Consider the following 20,682-nt stretch of genomic DNA (forward strand, 5'->3'; position numbering starts at 1 on the left):
TAGGTCAATTTTTTCCCACATTTTTTCCCATGTAGATAATTCCTTTTCACTGCCTTGCATGGTGATAATGTATATCTTTTAGACATCAATCAGACATCTTAGTAAATGTACCTCATGTCCACATTAAAAGAAAATGAAGCCCTGGACAAGTTCACCCACTTTTCCCAGTCCTGTAAACAACACAGGGGGATCATTTGAAGCCTCTTTGAAAGTTACCATAAACATCCAGATTGTCCTGTAGAGGCACGTGGGAACAAAACTGTTTGGAGAAAAAAGCAATAAGCCATCAAACTCTTCTCCCTCAAAGGACCATTTTTCCGTCTCTGAAAGCTGAGGCGCTTTTAGCACTTGCCCCATCTCCTTGCTCTGGCTAGTGTGATTTCCTAGGCCCTGCTCCATGGCTAGACACAAATCAGTTCAGGTCAACGAGCTAGTACTGGTCCTGCAAGAACTGCAGATCATTTTTATCAAGCCCTCCTGCCCAGGGGAGGTTAGCACCTGAATGTGTAAACATCTTTTTTAGATATCAAAAGGTCATCATTCAGGAGAAAAGCTACCTCCTTACAGGGATGTAAGCAAGCTCAAGCAAATGAGTAAAAAAAAAAAAAAAAGTGGTCACAAAAACTTTTATTTCTCACCTATACCAAAATATCAGCCCTACTTAACTATCCCATATTTTTTTTACCTTTAGAGGTGCAATGGAGAGGGAAGACACATCCACTTGAAGTGGATTGACTGGAAAGACTTGGGTGCTCATAGAGGAGGCCCTCTTCAAGGAGCTGCCTGTCTAAATGTGAGAAAGCTGCGTGGGGTAAAGTTCTATCTGAGAGTCCCATTCATACGTTTCATAATTCCTGGATATCATCTGCTTTGCTTGCCAGGAACTGACTGAAATCTAATACATTATGATATTACTTTAGTAACATTCTATTCTCCTCAGACATTCTTCATAAAAAATATCCTGCGACTAAACCTGATTCGGGAAAGGACCCTGTATCAACTCTCCTGTCACCAAAAATACACCAAGCCTGAAGAAGAGACAAAGAAGGGACAAACGTATCATGAACTAAACTGAGTAGATATTAGACAGAGTGAGAAAGAATTGCCCCCAGGACAGTAGGGCTATGTCCAGGCCAATTCCTTTCTAATCTAGATCTAGATCTAGATCTAGAATCTGATCTGAACCCATAATTTGCTGATGCTTCCTTGCAAGAGGTATTGCAATTAAAACTCAGCACTTTGGTAATCTCTGCTGATTCTGTCCAATTCTCCAGCAAAATTGATAGCCTTGTACAAATTTTGCTTTGGCCTCTTGTTATTTTCTGGTCAGAGCTTGAAAGGAGACTGTTCAATTTCCTTTCAAAACCCCTTCCCTGCAAAAGGAGGTCTGTAGAAACACGGCAAGAAATTGCAAAACACTGAATTCCCCTAGTCAATCAATCATATTTTTTAACAAAAAAATACAGAACTTGTACAAATAGGAAAAACTCCTGAAATCAGCTTTCTCCTAACACTCCTAATGAAGAGATAGGAGGCAAAACAAACAGACCAAGCACTGAGCATTATTTACATTGCTTTGGGGTAGGAAAACAAAAGAAGAAAATATAGACAGGAAGAAAAAATAAATAGGAGAAAACTTCCTCTCACCCCTCTTCTTCAAGCTACATTTGGCACTGCACAAGGAGTGGCAGGAATGGGAAAGGAGCAGTTATTTCTGTTTAGTGATGACTGGATTACAGGTCTTTCCCACTATTAACTGCTTTGTTAGCAGCACTTATCCAGTAATATAAAAACATTTTAAAAAAAAAAAAAATGAAAACTCCAATGTAAACTGGGTATCTGTGATCTCATAGCTGTACATACTGTTCCTGGATCTGCTGCCTACTCTCTGGGTCTCCCCAGTCTGCTGGCAGGGGAAAAGACAGAATGATACAGCAGCAGCACCAAGACAGGCATGTTCTCAAGCCTGCTGAAAGAGACAGCTTTTTCTGATTGTCTCCATAGCTGAAAACGTCCTTTCCACTGGCATCCAGTGCCCAGTGCCAGAAGGACACACCATTCTTGCCAGCTCCTAAGAAAGTAGAAATGTCAAAGAGAGAAACAAATAAATGAAAGATTAGAAAGAGACGAAAGCAGAGTCTGTGAGCAGGGTTAGATTTGTTTCTGCATCCATTCTTCCATGCCACAGCCGAGCCATGCCCACAGAGCCACACCATCCGTACTGCAGCACAGCCTGTGCCCATGGAGCACAGTTTGTATCCATTGAGCCTAGAATTTCATATCAAGGTGCTATTGAGGTTACAAAGCCAATCTTTCATCTCAGTACAGTCTGTAGTGAACACAGCCTTATCCTCTGTACCAGCCACAATCACAATTCTAGTGCAATCTATATTTCATATATATCTTCATTTTAAACCAGTTTATGTTCATATATTCTATCAAGGGGGGCCATGTCCACAAAGCAACATCCATTCTGCCAAGATGGATTCTAGCCACACAGCCACTCCCTATACCAAGCCTGTTTCATCAGCCACATCCCCGGTACCTGAAGAATTTGTATCCACAGTCAAGACTTTGTATTAAAAAGATTTATAAATGAATTACCAATCCAGATCTCTCCAAGCACCTCACATGTGTTGCCCAGAGCAATGAAAATCAAAAATACTTGTCCACAGTGGAGGGGAAGAAGAGGTCTTCATGTGTCAAACACTTTGATATTTTCTTCCTGTTTAAAAAAATAATTAAATGTCAAGAACAGAAGGTGTGTCTGCTCAGAAGTATGGGGAGCTGGAGAGAAGATTCCCTGTAATTTCATTCCTTGCCACCCTTCTCTTTGTTCAGCAGTGATGAGAACTTCACGGAATGCATCAGTTGTTTGTTTCTCCCTCTTCCTCATCAAAGGACTGCACCCCAGAGGAGGTGACATCTGAGACTTTGCGGCTCAGTGCAGCATGTTCCATCTCCTCTCGAGGAGAGAGTGATTCCAGGTCCCGGCACACTGCATCATCCTCCTCTGGAGAGGGCTTCTTGTTTAGGAGAGGAGCCTTCTCCAGCTGTGGATTCCCTTCATCCTCAAGGTGGTCCTCCATGTATGTACTGGACTCAGCCCCACCCTGAGCAGTCTGCAGGGGCCACACGTGGACCAGCCCCGTGCTCTGGATGAAGTTCTGCTCCTGCCGCTGTTGTTGCAGCTGTTGCTGCTGGAGAAGGCTGCTCTGAATCAAAATGCTTTCTTGAAGGTTTGTCTGGGATTCATCAAAATTCTGGCCTAAGTATGAGCCAGTTGCTGGGGAAGCGATGAGGGACTGATCACTGGTCTCCCAGGCATCGGATGAACCTAAGCAATACATGCCCTGCGAGACGTAGGAATGAGGCCAGCTATCATACTGCGTCTGGGCCATATGCTCTGCAAGTAAAGTAGGGAAACAACATGCAGTTAGGCATTCTGTCTAGGCCAAGTTGTCTGATTCAGATAGCTTGTGTACCTGCACCATACAGGGTAGATAAATCCTTTAGATAGAAAAGGCAGTTCTAGGCAGTAGGCAGATGAACTCAACTATACCCACAGTTGACTGCCAGAGCTTGTAGCTTTCCACAATTGTGTCCAAAAATTAAGGAAAGGTTTTGGAGCCTCCCTGTTAATATTAGATTCCTTCAACAGCTCCACAAACAGGTGATGCCTCTGCTAGAACCCATTCCCAAAAATTGAGACTACAGAATAAAATGGGGTAGAGGAAAAGAAAGAAATGTGACAACAGAGCAAGAAAGGGGTGTTTCAAGATTAGCAAGAGGCACTGGAGCTCACCTTGGCTTTCCATTAGCTCCTGATAGTTCTCAGAGTAGTTGCCTGCTGGGTTCTCCTGATTTGAGTTTACACTCACATCCTCACCATCCATGGAGGACCAGGCCATGAGAGTTGCCTCAGAAATAGCAAATTGCTCCATCACTCCTGTACCAAAGGAGAGAGCAAGGAGAAGCAGGGATGTGTGAAAGTCACAACTTCTCACCACCCTCTTTAACCTCATCTCTTGATCACACAGTCCCACTCGTCCTGTCTCAGCAACACCCATCACCCACAATTTGGCCTCCTCCTATCCACTTTGCATTCCACTGGCAATAATCCAGAGACAGAGTGTCTCTCTCCTTTGGCCATCTGAACCACCCACAGGCTCCCCAGAGTGTGTTTTCAGGTTCCTGCACTTTAGTCTCTTCAGCATTCTGCTCTGCAACATCCCAACCAATGCAATCCACGTGCCAAAAAATTAGTACTACCTGCAAGGAACCGGGCCTCCTTTTCACCATCACTCAGGTCTGAGTAGGCATCAGCATCTTTGCGTGCTGTCTCATGCGTATGCTGCTGCTGCTGGCTGTTACCTTTGCCCCAGCCTTGCCATTCAATCATGTGTGCCACGCGGCCTTGGCCCATAGCTGTTGGCTTTGTGACATGGTCCTTCATGCTGCGCGATATCCCTAAGGGGCCAGACATTAGAAAACAAGGAGGGGCTATTACACAGCTCCAGGGTTGTCTGTCATGCTGTTTACCTATCTTGGAAATGGAGTTCTCTCCCCCTTTTATTTCCTTTCCTTTCCTGGGGTTGGATGTCTCCCACCTTTCACTGTATCACTCTCCAGGAGATGTTCTCCATCTTCCCTTGGACTGTCTTCCAGAAGAGGGAAAAAGGGAAACCCCAAATATGAAAGACATCTCTTTCCTTGCCTCAAATCCATTTAGGACAGACAGGCATGAAGGGTGAAGCCTGGAAGTGAGCAAACTAAGAAACAGAAAATGGAGTTACATCCAAGACTGTTTAAGGGGAAGCAACTGAAGATGTTTGAGCTGGGGTGCATGATGAAAAGCAAACAGGCATAAGAACAATCTGTTCTTTGAAAGGGCAACAACTAAGATTTCTTTATCTACAGCCATGGTGGTGGAGACTCCTCTAAGGCCTTGAAAAGGCAAGAATCAGAAAAGAGCAGTTGGGAGAGCAACAGAGAGACATGGAAAGAGGCACAAAGGCCTGTGGAGAGAAGCTGCCAATGATAAACTCAGATTTTGAGGACCTCACCAGAGAAAGATGATTTAGCCAGTGCCCCAATCCCATAAGCATTGGAGTTACGTTTCAGCTTAGGGAGGATGGAGGTCGTATCTTCCATGGAAAGCTGAAAAGAGAGAGAATATGAAATTATATACAGGAAGGAGAAAAAGAAGTGAACTGAATTAAGAAATCACTATAAGGATTCCAGAAGGTGAGGAGGAAGACTAGAAGCAGAAGCAAACAAGAAGAAAAACAACAAAAGAAAGGAAGGAAAAATCAGAGGCTATTTAACCATGACATAGGGTTGGGACTGAGTGAGGCAAAATCAGCAGGAGAGGCAGAAGCAGGCTGTGAGAAGCCTCCCTTTGGCTGCTGCCAGTCCCCTATAGACATGCTGCTCTGTTCCCAGCTCTTTGTTACAGATGCAAGACTTCACTGATAGAAGTTTACAACAGGGAGCTGACAGTATGATAGGTAAGTATCCTGGTTCTAGCCAGGACAGTTAACTTCCCCAAGCTGCCAGCACAAATGAGTGGAGCTGTCCCAGGCTGTTTTCCACACTCGGTAAAAGGGGCTGGTTGGGGAGGCACAGTTATAGGGCAGTCAGAGTATCCCTGTATTCTGCCACTGGCTCTTTGTCAGTAACCTGTTCTTAGCCTGACCCACAGGGCTTTGTCTCCAAAAAGGACTGTCATGGTTCAGCCCCAGGCAGTGGGCACTGCTTACTCAGCCCTCCCCAGGAGGAGAAACTGAGAATGCCCTGCAGGTTGGGATAAGGGTGGGTTACTGACACAGCACTGAGAAAGGGGAACACCAACAGAGCCTGTGGAAGAATACACACACCCAGTGATAACACTGAGCACACAGAGCATAGGGGAGGTGATAATACAGTGCACTGCACGCCTCTGTCTTTAGTAGTAAGACCAACTCGCTCCTGATTGTCAGACATCTGAGTGGAAAGATGGGAATGGAAAGCAGACTGAAGCCCCCATCCACCCAGGGGAATTTGTTAGTGACCTGCTCAGCCACTTAGATCTGCACAAGTTGATGGGTCCAGATGGGATTCACCCAAGAGTACTGAGGTAGTCGGCACAACTGCTTGCCAAGCCACTGTCCCTTATTTACCAGCAGTCCTGGCTTATCAGGGTGGTTCCGCTGGACTGGAAGCTGGTGCATGTGACACCCATCTACAAGAAGGGCTGGAAGGAGGACCCAGGGAACTACAGGCCTGTCAGACTGACCTCAGTGCTGGGGAAGGTGATGGAACAAATCATCTTGAGTACAATCACGCAACACATGCAGGACAGCTAGGTAATCAGGCCCAGTCAGCATGGGTTTATGAAAGGCAGATCATGACCAACCTGATCTTCTATGAGAAGGTGCCCTGCTCAATGGATGAGGGGAAGGCTGTAGATGTTGTCTACCTGGACCTTAATAAAGCCTTCAACACTGTCTCCCACAGCACCCTCCTAGAGAAACTAGTCACTCATGGATTAGATTCCTCACTGGGTTAAAAACTGGTGGGACAGCCAGGCCCAGAGAGCTGATGTAAATGGAGCTAAATCCAGCTGGTGGTGGGCCACAAGTGGTGTTCCCCAAGACTCAGTGCTGGGGTTGGTTCTGTTTAACATCTTCATTAATGATCTGGACGAGGAGATTGAGTTCACCCTTAGTAAGTTTGAACACAACACCAAATTGTGGGGGAGTATCTATCTGCTGCAAGACAGGATGGCTCTGCTGAGAGACCTTGGCAGGCTGGATCGATGGGCAGAGGCCAACAAAGCAAGTGTTGGGCCCTACACTTTAGTCACAATAACCCCAGGCAACACTACAGGCTTGGGGCAGAGTGGCTGGAGAGCTGCCTGGAGGGGAAGGACCTGGGGGTGTTAGTTGACAGCCGGCTGAACATGAACCAGCAGTGTGCCCAGGTGGCCAAGAAGGCCAATGGCATCCTGGCCTGCATCAGGAATAGTGTAACCAGCAGGAGTAGAGAAGTGATTTTTCAGTTGTACTCAGCTCTGGTGAGGCAGCAGCTTGAGTACTGTGTTCAGTTTTGGGCCTCTCACTACAGGAAGGATGTTGAGATGCTGGAGCATGTCCAGAGGAGGAAGACAAAGCTAATGAAGGGTCTGGAGCACAAGTCCCATGAGGAACGGCCGAGGGAGCTGGTGCTTTTTAGTCCTGAGAAAAGGAGGCTGAGGGGAAACCTTATCGCTCTCTACAACTACCTGCAAGGCAGTTGCAGAGATGTTGGGGTTGTTCTCTTCTCTCTAGTGACAAGCGATAGAATGAGAGGGATGACTGACCTGATGCCTGACAGTACTCAGACAGTCCTGGAGACAGGTGGACCTGCCCCTCCCTGACCAGCCCCTTTTTCAGGGGCATGATGTCATGTGGTGGGGAAACCAGCCCAGGCCAACTCAGCTCACCTGTGCTGGCAGCTTGAAACCAGGACAGTAAGTCACAGCAATGCATCATATATAAAAAATCATATCTGTAATATGATGTGTATGTTACTTTTGGGTTTTACTTCCTTTCATGTGGTCTTAAAATGAACATGACTCTTACTGTTGCATCCAGTTTCAAGCTACCTATAAAGAAGTGAGGTCTACATCTATGCTTATCTCCCTTCACTCTCTTTTCTATGTTCATCCTTAGCTGCTGAATAACAAGGATAGGAAACTGTTGGGACAGGCAGCATTCACATACATCATCATCATCAAACACAATCATCAGGATTCTTCAGAGATGCCAGGCATTGCATATGAGGCTTAATTTTCAAAAGGACTAAACATGCATTGCCTCTACTCTTGACTTGACTGCTCTGAAAATCAAGTCCAGCATGTTACAACACAAAGATACTCAAAAACAAGTGGCCATAACACTGGAGATTTTAAATCCTTATATGAAGCAAGCATTTGGTCATAGACACAAACTTCATGAAAGGTGAACGAAACAATAGCTGGGCAGTTAACTAGTTGGAAACAAAGGAAGGCATTGTAAAGATGTTAAACTGCATATAGCCAATTGCCAAAACCTGAGAGGCGAGTTTCTCTGGAAACTGAGTGTAAATGCAGCAGCTAAGCATCCTGGAATTCTGAACTGAGGAAAGTCTGAGTGTAACATGTGAGCTGAAGAAATCAGAAAGCAAGGGAAGAACAGTAAAAAGCAAGAACACAGCCCGTGTTCCATGAGGCACTCCTTTTTGTGATCAAGCTGGCTGAAGAATGTCCATGCCCCCCACTGGTCATTCCTGCCTGGGCACTGTTATTCTATACCCACACAGTAATTTCAAGACAGCCTCGAGGCTGTGCTGTGCTGTGAACCACCTCATGGAAACCATCCAGAAAAGTAAGTGTCCTGCAGAAGGTGCCTACCACTAACAGATTGGAGAGCTGTGACATGAAGGCAGGAATGAATGGGAAGGAAAGGAAATTCATGAACCAGCTTTGATACCAGACGATATATGCTGAGCAAGAGAAAAACCTGCATTACAGAAGAGCTCCATGGATTCAGAATGCATTGGGAAAAGGGAAACTGCAAGGGAAGTGTCTTCTACTATCTTTAGAGATATGACTTTGTGTACCTTGCTTTCAGCTAGCCAGATGTGAAGTGAGGAAAAAGCTGACAAATGTCTTCTAGCAAGTTGCTGTATGTACCATTATTTTCCTGTACAATTTGTTTTGCTAACTGAGCCTACGTAAAAGATCCCAAGCCATAAAGGCCACCATGAAAGAGAGTAGGGTGAAGGTTAGTTAAAAATACAAGTCCCCTTGATATTCAGTGTCCTAAGTACTTTCAAACCACAGACAACCAGAAAACAACAGGCATTTAAAGATTTTAAAAGCATCTGGAATTTTATAATGCTTATGCTACTAAAAATGGAGCTTCTAATCCTGACTTTTCAAATGTACAAAACTATCAAGCTAATTTATGCTAAAGCATCTGTTAAGCCTCACAAGCATTAAAAACAGTTTGGTAGCAGTAATATGCATTATTCCCTTTTTGTGATGCTGGTTTTGCATTAGTGGAAAAAAAACCCAAAAAACAACCCACCATACTTTTTCCTGGTATAGGTATTAAGAGAAACAAGGAACATATTTTATTAAAGTGTTTGCTTGTTCTTCTTCCACTTGTTAGATGAATTAACTGGTGCAGACCATCTCCCCCAGGGGACATGAAGAACTCTTTTACTTCTGTATGCAACTGAAAATGAGGGATACATTTCTTCCAAACTCCTGGAGAAGATCAAATAAGGCTTTAATCAAAGACTACTGTTTTTTAAATATGCTGGACACCTGTTTTACCTGGACACCTATTTTACCTAGCAGTGCCCAGAAACCTCAAAAAATAGAACAGATGAAATGACACATATTTGTCCCAAAGAGGACAAAGGTAATTTAACAGCCACCTGTCGATCTAAGCACATTCCAGACAACAAAAGACCCAGAGGCAAACAAAAATTCATCACTGTCTTCTGAATTGTAAACAATTCACAGAATTACGGTGGCACTAAAGACTTTCAGTCATGTTTCCGTTCTGGGCTCCACTGTGTCCCATGACACGTCTTCCTATGATTAGAAATTTGAAGAGTAGTGTGGCACATACTCACATTGATACCGTCCCAAGAGAAATCTGTCCGTGTTTGCTAAAGAAAACAAAGAAGGACATCATGTTAGTGCATCAAAGAAGTTGTAAACAGCCATGCATCTTTCTAGTTGTTCACCATAAGCAACAACCATATATAAATCCAATATATTAAAAAACTTGTATCTTTCAAGCTGTTTTCATTCCCTGTTGTTGATAATGGTGTCTGTAGTTATGGTGTTCGAAGGTACAATAGAAAATGATAGGGAGAGTAAGACAGAGAAAAGCAAACACCTTTTCATAAGGGTCCCCTTTTAAACAGCTCTTTGTTAATTGTTGCAGTGCTTCCATCCCTGCGTGGGAGTTGCATCACTTTGAGTCTAACACAGGGAGGAGCTATACTACCTATGTGTTTTTTGAGTATAATACAGCAGGTTATAGAATTATTTTCTGGTGAAATTACTTTCTCTTGCAGTCTTTCACTTTGTCCATTCTGATTCACTTTACCCTTGCAAACTAGATCCATTTTCCATGTCAGCCATTACAGAACCAATCCATAGTGCATTTCCATAATCTGGGAAGAATCACCTCTCAATATCTTGGTTTTGGGGATGTGGACAGTCAGGAAAATTTAGATTAAACAATTACACCTATGGTATCCGTTCACATAAGTCAAAATGTTCACTGAAGTATATTTTATGCTCATTGACTTTTAGATCTGCATTTGACTTAACTGAATTTTCCCACAATTTCTGCCAGGATTCCATGAAATTCCAAGTTTCTTCAAGTTCCATTCCAAGCCAGCAAGGTATAACAAGGAAATAAAAATACCTAGACATTAGCATTTTGTCAGGTTTCACAAATTGTATGTTGCTAATGTTATTTGTGAACATCATTGGTGATTCCTCAAGTGTTATGTGTTTCAAATAGCTTTAATCTTTTTATTAATTATGTCTGCATACCCTGAACCTTACAGAGCTGAAAATTCAGTTATCTAAGATTGCAGAAACTGCAATAACTCAGAAAAGCAAATGAAGCAACCCTTGAGATACTGCATGCTAAATCAATTGGCAGTGAGTTACTAGTGAATGCATCCCTAAAAATCAAAATGTAGACAAACGTGTTTCTTCAAAAGATTCTACTGCTGTGCTGCAGAAGCTGGGACAGACACAGTGCTGGACATTTAAATGAATCCATTATTCAAGGAATGCAGACCTACAGGCTTGTCAGAACTGCCACAGTTTTTTCCATGTTCTGTTCCCCTCCAGTCATGAGTGGCTAAAAGCACTTTCATTTGCAAACTCTTACTCACTATGGATATTGTGAAGGGAGTGACTCAACTAACCTAATCTCCTTCTATGACAGGGTGACCTGCTTATTGGATGAGGGAAGGGCTGTGGATATTGTATACCTTGACTTTAGCAAGGCCTTTGACACAGTTTCCCACGGTGTCCTCCTAGAGAAGCTGGTTGCTCGTGGCTCGGATGCCCATACACTTTGCTGAGTAAAAAAACAGTTGGATGGCAAGGCCCAAAGAGTTGTGATAAATGGAGTTGGATCCAGTTGGCAGCTGGTCATGAGTCATGTTCCCCAGGGCTCAGTGCTGGGGCCACTCCTGATAACACCTTTATTGATGATCTGGATAAGGGGATAGAGTGCACCCTTAGTAAGTTTGCAGACAACACTAAGCTGGGTGGAGGTGTGGATCACCTTGAGAGTAGGGAGACTTGTCAGAGGGACCTAGACAGGCTTGATCAATGGGCCAAAGCCAATTGTAGGAGTTTCAACAAGGCCAAGTGTCGAATCCTGCACTTTGGCCACAACCCCCATCAGCACTACAGCCTTGGGGAAGAGTGCCTGGAGCGCTGCCCAGCAGAGAGGGACCTTGAGGAACAGCCAGCTGAACCCAAGTAAGCAGTGTGCCCAGGTGGACAAGAAGGCCAATGGCATCCTGGCCTGTATCAGGAACAGTGTAACCAGCAAGGCCAGGGAGGTGATTTTACCCCCGTACTCAGCTCTGGTGAGGACGCATCTTGAGTACAGCATGCAGTTTTAGGCGCTATAATACATGAAGGACATTGAGGTGGTGTAGAGGGTGCAGAGAAAGACAACTAGGGTCATTAGGGGTCTGGAGAACACATCTTATGAGGAAAGGCTGAGGAGATGGGGCTGTTCAGCCTGGAGAAGAGGAGGCCGAGGGGAGACCTTACTGCCTTCTACAGGTACCTGAAAGGACGCTGTAATGAGGGGGTGTTACTTTCTTCTCCCTAGTAACAAGAGAAGAGGGAATGGGTTCAGGTTGTGCCAGGGAAGGTTCAGACAGGATATTAGGAAAAAATTCTTCACCAAAAGAGTGGTAAAGTATTGGAACAGGCTGCCCAGGGAGATGGTGGAATCACTGACCCTGGAGCTGTTCAAAAAACAGGTAGATATGGTGCTTCAGGAGATGGTTTAGAGGTTACAATGGTGTAGTGTTGATTGTTGGACTTCATGATCTTTAAGGTCTTTTCCAACCATGATGACTCTATGATTTGATGATTCTACTCTTTTCAAGGCAAGCCAAACTGTGTGGATATGAAAGTCTGATCCTTCGGTGCATGCTGTCATTCTGGTCCTCTCCTAGATGATGCCTCAGTAATACACAGCACCCATTTCTGAACTCAGAAAGAACTGAAACTTTTTGATTCCCCCTGGGTAAGTAGGTCAGGCACAGAAACTCACCTCAGTAGAAGGTCGATGGAAGCTGCTGCCATGCAGTGAACTGGTGCTGTCCATATTGATTTGGTCCACATCTTTCAGTCCCTTCCAGTCTACTGCAATCACTTCATTTCCTGTGGGAACACATCTAGTCAGGCTTCTGAATGCCACTACGATTTGCTCTAGCAGTCTTAAGGCATGTCAGCTCAGCATACAGGAGAATCACTAATTTTAAGGCCACAGTAGCCTTAAATCAGACCTTCTGATTTTAATCAGATCACCCCACTTGTACTATTATATTTCACACACTTATCTCCATATGAAGACTAGTCATTTGTGGTTTTATCAAGCATAAGGTATGCTTGGCTAAAGAACAGCTTCCCCAGAAAAAATGCACCTACTCATAATGTGTGACTGAGAAAGAACCAATTATTTTTATATCCTGTGCCAATATTAAGCTATCATCACTTAAAAAGGCATTTCTCCTTTATAATTTGGTCTGACATCAGCTTAGAGCTGCTGATACACTTGCTTTGCTTTTCTCAGCAAGATTAAAAACCGTTTTAATGCCTGCCATTATATTTTAGGAAAGTTATTCACACACTTGCTTTTCCTCTTGACAAACTAAACAGACGGAGATCTTTAGGTTCCTTACTGTACAGCATTTTCCCAGAACCCTTAATAAATCTGTGACTCTTTTAAAAAGACATCCCAAAATTTTCAGTTCTTTGAAATGTGGATATAAACACATAGACAGTAATGTATGTAAAACTAAAAATAGTTACTTGCTGCCTCTCTCCACATTAACCCATTGTGCCATAACTTCAGAGTAGATTCTCACATTCAGCTGTTTGTTCACTTGGATCACTACACACTTTGCATAGCTTCCTATGATTGTCACCCATTCAAAAGCAGTCTGTGTCTATTTATTTTTAGATGCATTTTAATACAACTTAAAGGATCCAGTAAAATTCAATATCAATAAAATAGAAATTATAAAATCGAATTAACAAAGATTTAAAAAAATAAATAAGATAAACTGTAATAGAAGTGAAACTAAAATGCAAAGTAGCACACTTTAAATAGCAGGCCAAGTAACTGCTCTGTGTGACTGCTCTGTCTAGTTAGCAATTACTGTGTCTTGAGCCTTTGTGACATCCTCAAACTCTGTTAAAAGTTATTTACTCCCATATCATGGAGGAAAATTTGCTCTGTGCTTAAACCTGAGCCTTTTGAAATGCAGCAAGAAATACAGCTCTCAAAACTGTCATTGTTCCTGGGATCAGTTTAGCAATATCTTGGCTATTTCAAATACATGCCATCAATGCGAATGGTTCTATTTTCATTTGCTTTTAGCTTTATGGCAAGTTTCTCCTCCACAGATATATGCAACCCCCTTTGCTCATTATAGCAGCTCTGGCACGTTCACACTGGCTCTTCCTGGATAGAAATCTTCTGAGGCAAGAGATGCAGTAGTCCACCCTACACAGGCCTGCAGGAGGCACATAGGCACTTACTGGTGTGAAGCTGGAGGCACTCATCAGCTGGGATTCAAAATGCAAAAAAATAATTTGTTCCCTTCAAAGGCTAAACATGGCAAGATGAAAAACAGCCAAAAGCAAGTAGTATTCCAGCTGGTGTCCATCACACATCTCATCATTTTCTGCTGTGCAAGAAGATCTCTTTCTGAAAGAACTAACGCATGTTTTCCCCTTCAGACCTGAAGTGTTTTTCTGTTCATCAGGATAATTAGAACCAAGTGCTTTAATAGTATCCCCCATATGCTTCTGACTAGGCTGAGTACAGCTGTTGTTGCTTGAACTGTAGTTCCTTAAGAAGAAAATTAGGATCTCTCTACAGTGTATGACAAAAGTGAGCATAGAGATCAGCCATAGCCAGGTGTCAGGAGGAGGCAGGACATGGCTATGATGAGCATGACAAAGACGACCTTTCAAGGTTGACTGATTTTCTTGATAAGCACATGCCTTACTGAGCTCAGTTACTTCTAATCATGATTTAAACTTGATCAGTTCATAAGCTATGACCATAGAGCTGAATTTGTATTTACATTCTGATCAGATCATCTGGATTCTATCTGCAGGTATGGGTATATCCCATGCCTTTGCAGGGCATGTTATGTTAACTGACAAAAGCTTGCCTGGACACCCTCAAAGGAGCACAGGGAGATGACAGCAGGAGGGGGAGCCCAAACAGCACTCTGCCAGGCTGCTCCCAGCCTCACCCCAAGAGCATAGGTCTACCAAAGGCCCATCTCAAAGAGCACATTATGGACTTAGAGGAAGGGACGCCCTGTCTGGGCACCTCCCATGGGATCCTCAGTTCCAGGGTCTTCAGGGAAGCCCATTACAATCAGGCAGGGGAGAGGCATTTGGAAGTAATCTCATAACTGAGAGGGATAGTTTACTGCCAAGGGGTATGGGACACATTATGGGACTCAGGAGAAGAGCATTTAGGGATTACATTAGATTTATGTGATGTTTATCAGAAGAACCAACACCAGGGAAAAGATGGGGGGAGGGAGGGTGAGAACTAGGTGATGTAGGGGAAAAAAGGGTGAGAACATAAATAAAAGGATAAAAGGGACTGGTAGCATGTAAACAGGTTGCTGAACAGTATGGTTGTCTGGTCATGCCATGCACCTACATTGTGCAGTCTGACCTTCTTCTTGTTAAATTCCATTTCTAACTATTTTCTGGCACAATAGACATGGTGCATGTGTTTCATGATAGAGGTCTAAATGTCAGGAATTGGAGAGACCAGAGTGAGCTAAATCAGCTGGAGCAAGTGAGGGCATGTGAATGCATATGTGATTACTAGCCAAACGAAGGTGATGTGATCTAGGTGCTAGATGTGTGCTCCTGAGGGTGAGACCACAGGGTGAGTTGGCTTCCGGAGGGATCGGGGGAGCCCTGTGCACCAGTCACCAAGCTCTGTGTGTATCTCTGCATGAGGGGTCTTTATCAGCAACTGCAGAATGGCTGTGTCCTCAGGGGCTGCTATATCCAGCTGCTGGAGACTTGGATCCAGGGCCAGCTACTGGGCGGACTGAGTAGTCCTACTACAGGAGGAATCCATGTTGCGCATAGTGGATCTCTATAGTGCTCAAGCAGAAATGGGAGCAGAATGTGGCTGTTGGCATTGTTTGTGTGAGCGTTGAGTGTGTCTGTCTGTGCTAATCTGTGTGGCTGGTATGTATGTGCATACATGTGTATCTGTGATTATGTGTATGCATACTGGGAATGCTAGCTGCAGTTGGGGGCTAGGAGCTACAGCAGCCTTCCCTCTGTTGGGCTGCTGCATTCTTCCCTCCTAGCACATAAGGGCAATTGAAGGTGTGTATCAGAGCTTCCCAGCAGATCTGGAGACATCTTCGCACTCAGGACTGGGCTACCAAAGCTTTTTATATATCCTGTCATGGCAGGCCTGTATGGGGCCGGCTCCACAATCTGTCTGGCTGCGAAATACAGCTGCAACTAGCCCACCCTCAGTGAATACTTATTTTATCACTGCAAAAAGCCTAGGCATGTCATTGCTACCTTCTACACAACCTTTCTCTAATTTGTCTTCTCTACTTTGTTCTGCACTAAATAGACTAATTCAGTCTTAAATTCTGTTTTTTCCTTCCTGACATAATGCTGATGAAGATATACGCTATATACCAAATGTGTCAATTGCTTTCTGAGGTATCATGCCAATTAATATAAGAAACATATTAATTAAATGGTGAGTTTCCAGCCCTGCTATTATCCACTGTTGGCAAACTTTCTTCTGTTACTCCAGTTTTACTTTCCAGCAGAGAGCAGAAACATAATTTGATATTGGTAGCCAATGGTAATGTCAGTAAAGACCGATATTTAGAGTAAATGGTTCAATTATTCTTTTCCATTCCATTATTTTCCCTGAACAACTAAGAAAAAAACAAATGTAATTGCAGTAATTATGATCAGTCTTTAAATTGTTCTTTCGCTGATACCAATTTTCATGATACCAATGGGACTGTAATTTTTTTGTCAAACACAAAATCATCATCATCATCTCCTGTCAAATATGGTTGAAATAAAAGCAGTCAAAGCTACTGGGAAGGACTCATGGATGGATAGATAGCATAATCATAGAATAGAAACCTTTTCTTCCTTGCATGCTTTACAGAGAGATATTCAAAGCTAGACAAAAAGTCAACATCAAGAAAAAGAATAAGCATCTGTCAGGTCAACTGTCTCTGAGGTGAAACTCAGGTGGAAGCCTTCAAATTCTCCCAGGTAAAGCTGAGAAATGATTCAGTTATTCACATCACTGTGTACATGTTCTAGTCTGTACTGCATGAGGAAATCCAGAAATTAGTTGGCTCCTGTTGCCACCTATCAACAGAATCACTTATGGAAGGGGAACAGAAAAAAGTGTTTTCACGGATGAGAGAAGTATGAGCAGTTTGGTACTCATCAAGGCAGAGAAATTACTTTGTCTCCACAAAACAGATGTATCTGAAATTTCTAATCAAAAATTAAAACTCCTACAGCTCTGTAACATTAGGAATCAGATGGGAAGTTCTCGGGATCTTTGCTTTGGATTTCAGTAATCAAAATTATTTTTTCAGACTGCTTCTTTCTGCACATAGGTTCCTTTTTAGAGCTGTTTAGGAAATAGAACTAATGAACAGAGCTCCAACATCCAAAATTTTTCTCCTTAAGTAGAAAAACTTTCATACCAATCGTAACTGTATACTATGTCCTTGCAAGTAAAAGGAGATGAACAGAGCTTAATTGGCTGACAGAGGGTTGTGATCAGTGATACTGAGTCTAGTTGGAGGCCTGTAACAAGTAATGTTCCTCAGGGGTCAGTCCTGGCTCCAGCCCTGTTCAATATATTCATCAACAACTTGGAAGAAGGGATAGAGTGTACCCTAAGCAAGCCTGATGTGACAAAAGAGTGAGGAGTGGTTGACATGCTGGAAGGCTGTGCTGCCATCCAGCAAGATCTGGACAGGCTGGAGAGTTGAACAGAGAGTAATCTTATGAAATTCGACAAGGGCAAGTGTAGGGTCCTGCACCTAGTGAAGAATAACCCTATGCACCAGTACAGGTTAGGAGCTGACCCGCTGGAAAGCAGGTGGGAGCTCTGGTAGACAACAGGCTAACCATGAGCCACCAATGTGCCCTTGCGGCCAAGAAAGCCAATGGCATCACGGGGTGTATCAAAAGTGTGGCCAGCAGGTCAAGGTGAGTTAACCTCGCCTTCTATTCTCCCCTGGTGAGACCTCATCTGGGATATTGTGTGCAGTTCTGGGCTCCTCAGTTCAAGAAGGACAGGGAACTACTGGAGAGGGTACAAAAAAGGGCTATGAAGATGATTAGCAGACTAAAACATCTCTCTTACGAAGAGAAGCTGAGCAACTTAGGACTTTTTAGCCTAGAGAAGACTAAGGGGGGATCTTATAAGTGCTTATAATTAGTTGAGGGGTGGCTGTCAGGAAGATAGGGTCAGTCTTTTTTCAGTGGTGCCCAATGATAGGGCAAGAGGCAATGGGCACAAGCTTGAACATGGGAAGTTCCACCTAAACATGAAGAGGAACTTCTTTACTGTGAGGGTGGCAAAGCACTGGCACAGGCTGCCCAGAGAGACTGTGGAGTGTCCATCTCTGGAGGTACTCAAAGCCCTGTCTCATTTGCAGAATGAGTATCAGCCAGCATGAACAATGGTGATAGCTTTATCTTCATTCTTCACTGCTTCTCTGAAGTGCAGAGAATGTGTCCCTATGGGCCTCATTCAGCACAGTAAGTATAAAAACATCAATATGAACCAAGGTAGCACCCCTTTTTTGCCAGTCTATAGCCAACGTTACAGAAGACAGGTAATTTCACGTTGTTCTCCATATGTGTTAAATTTTAATCTCTGAGGCCAGCATGTCATGCAGGCACTGTCCTAGATTACCATTAGTTGAGACATCTATGTCCCCTAGTTTTATCTCTACCAGTGGAAAAGAAGAATCATCCCAAATACTTCTTGGGAGTCAACCAGCTGATCACAATGCACCTCTCCCACCCCAGGGATGCTCTTGGTGCTTCTGTGTGGGGTGGGCAGCACCACCACTACAGTGATGCCAACAAGCCAAGGTGAAACACCACTGCTGCACCTTTTGTCCCACTACCATTCCCCAGCCAGCAGAAGTCAGAGGAAGAAGCAGAACAAGAGTTTGCTTAAAGCACCCGCACATGGGGGCAGTGGCAGCCTGTCAGTTCCAGACTCCACTCTCCTTACATGTCCCTGCCCCCAGTTGTGGGGTATCACTCTGGTGGCCCCAGAGTATACAACCATGTGACTATAGCCTTCTCCATTACAGCCATTGTATGCTCAGCCACAGTCCCCATCAAGCATCTGTTTTTGGAACAGCAGCAATGGTGGGAGCCAAGCAGGAGGTATCAAGACTGTTGTCTCTCTCTCACAACATTCCCCAAAAAAACCAAAGTGTGGGTGTTTCCAGAGGCAGTGACACCATACACCATAACAGTGACTTCCAAGCCATAGTAGGTTTTTTTACTGGCAACATAAGCCACTCCATGGGATGCAAAAGCTGTCAGAAAGGGATTATTCATTCTCCTCAAACCCCTCCAGATGCTGGGTGTAGAGAAGACACTAACTTTTGTCTCACCTCACGTCCCAATGCTGCTCTCATTATCTTCCCCTTGTTTGCCCTGGTGAAGCTGGTATCTCCCATCAGTCCTCTCCTTCGGGGTTCTAGAGGATAACTCCCTCTGCCATAAAGTCCCCATCCAGACAGTGGGGGCAGGACACATAATGGAAAGCTATGGAGTCCTTGATCATGCAACATCAGGAATCTTCTTGTATATCCACACCTCCTCAAGGGACATTCAGGGCTTCTCTTGCTGAGAGTGGGATGCTTTGTATGGACTGCTTTCTGGCCCACGAAAGAGTCATAATCCCACCAAACAATGAAGGATGAAAGTGGTCATAACAAGAAGAGATACCCACCATGGCTGGGGGAATCCCACACAGAGAGGAAGAAGGCTTATTCCTTTGTGTGTTGTTGCCTGGAGACCCAAACCCCTTCCACTGACAGCTCTCATCTTGTGGACAGATATGGAGAGCATACTTGTGGGCCCATCATCTCTCATCCATTGAGAGAAGACAGATGTCCTTCACATCCCCAGAGGAGGCAACTTCAAGACATTCCTGGACCTTCAAACTCAGCCAGGAGGGCAGGGCTGGTCATATCTAGGTAAGAAGAATGAGGCTTTTGCTGTCATTCTTCAGTGAAGACCCAAACTACAGGATCTCAGAATGGTTCACCTGTCTTTGTGTCGGTGGTCACTCCAGTTGGCACTGAATTTGAGATCCTTGACCAGTGCAGGAACAGGTCACTGTTCAGGTCTATGATATCTATATCTATGATAGACCCTGCCTGAGGGACTGCTTCCTTACCAACCCTATCTCTTCTATGCCAGTGAGTGGCCCAGTGCAGCTGCCAAGAATGCCTTGTTTCCCTTCAGATGTACAGGGGAATAAGGAAGAAACTGTTCCCAGCCCTAGAAAGCTACCAGCAGAGCTTCAGGTATCCTCACCAGACAGTGCACCACAGTTCCCGAGCCAACTGGGGAAACTGCTGGCCTGTGAGAGTGCCAGGGCTAAACTCACCAAGCAGAGCTGACAGCACTGGAAGTCTAGCCCCTGCCCTCTATCTGTTGGGGTAAGGCGAGAGCTCACCATCACAATAACAATCACCATCACTCACACCCCATTATCTTCCCTGCTGCCCTGAGAGCATCTGCACCTACATGGATTCGCTTTCAGGGGGTACTTGCTATTCATGATGTCCTTCTGCACTGACTGGGTTGAAGACCTTAAAAGGAGGATAGAAGAGTCCAGTCCATCCACTTTTGGACATTACAAAGACTGTGGGCTCACACAAGTCTGCAGGCCCCCAGACCCATCAAGCCAAAGGACAGGCTGTGACACCTGCTGAAGACTCATTGCTCTGGAAAGAAGACCCAGCTGACCATTGTCATATCAGATTACAACCTCATCTTAGTCAGTGATAGCCTTATTCAAGGAGGGAAGGGGACCCAAGGGACAGGGTGCTTCCCTTTATGACAGCTCTGGCTGCAGAACTTGCTGTTTTACACCACTGCTGGTACCACTGTCACCATCACTGCTGGCCAGAAGGCTTCTCACCCCTCTTCTTTCTCCCCCCAAGTAAAACAGCTCAAAATCCCATCATTAAACCCCATGGAGTGGAGGTAAAGTCTCTGTAGGGGTGTGGTATTGTCACTTTGAGCAGGAGGGTTCTCTATTGTGTTCACCAACGTAACTGCCAAGTCTAGTTGAT

General features: G+C 44.3%; 1 protein-coding gene across 1 annotated transcript; it reads right to left on the reverse strand.

Annotated features, from left to right (window-relative positions):
- Positions 1 to 2,628: 2,628 nt before the first annotated feature.
- On the reverse strand, positions 2,629 to 12,413 carry FAM131B (family with sequence similarity 131 member B). The gene is made up of 6 exons (XM_084279369.1): positions 12,345 to 12,413; positions 9,649 to 9,684; positions 5,067 to 5,160; positions 4,273 to 4,470; positions 3,806 to 3,949; positions 2,629 to 3,406 (listed from the first exon to the last, which is right to left on the reverse strand). Exons 1-6 carry the CDS (start codon positions 12,396 to 12,398, stop codon positions 2,868 to 2,870), a joined length of 1,065 nt encoding a protein of 354 aa, XP_084135495.1. The 5' UTR covers positions 12,399 to 12,413; the 3' UTR covers positions 2,629 to 2,867.
- Between the last annotated feature and the right edge of the window lie 8,269 nt (positions 12,414 to 20,682).

Source organism: Gallinula chloropus, assembly GCF_964237585.1.
Source record: "Gallinula chloropus genome assembly, chromosome: 1".
NCBI lineage: Eukaryota > Metazoa > Chordata > Aves > Gruiformes > Rallidae > Gallinula > Gallinula chloropus.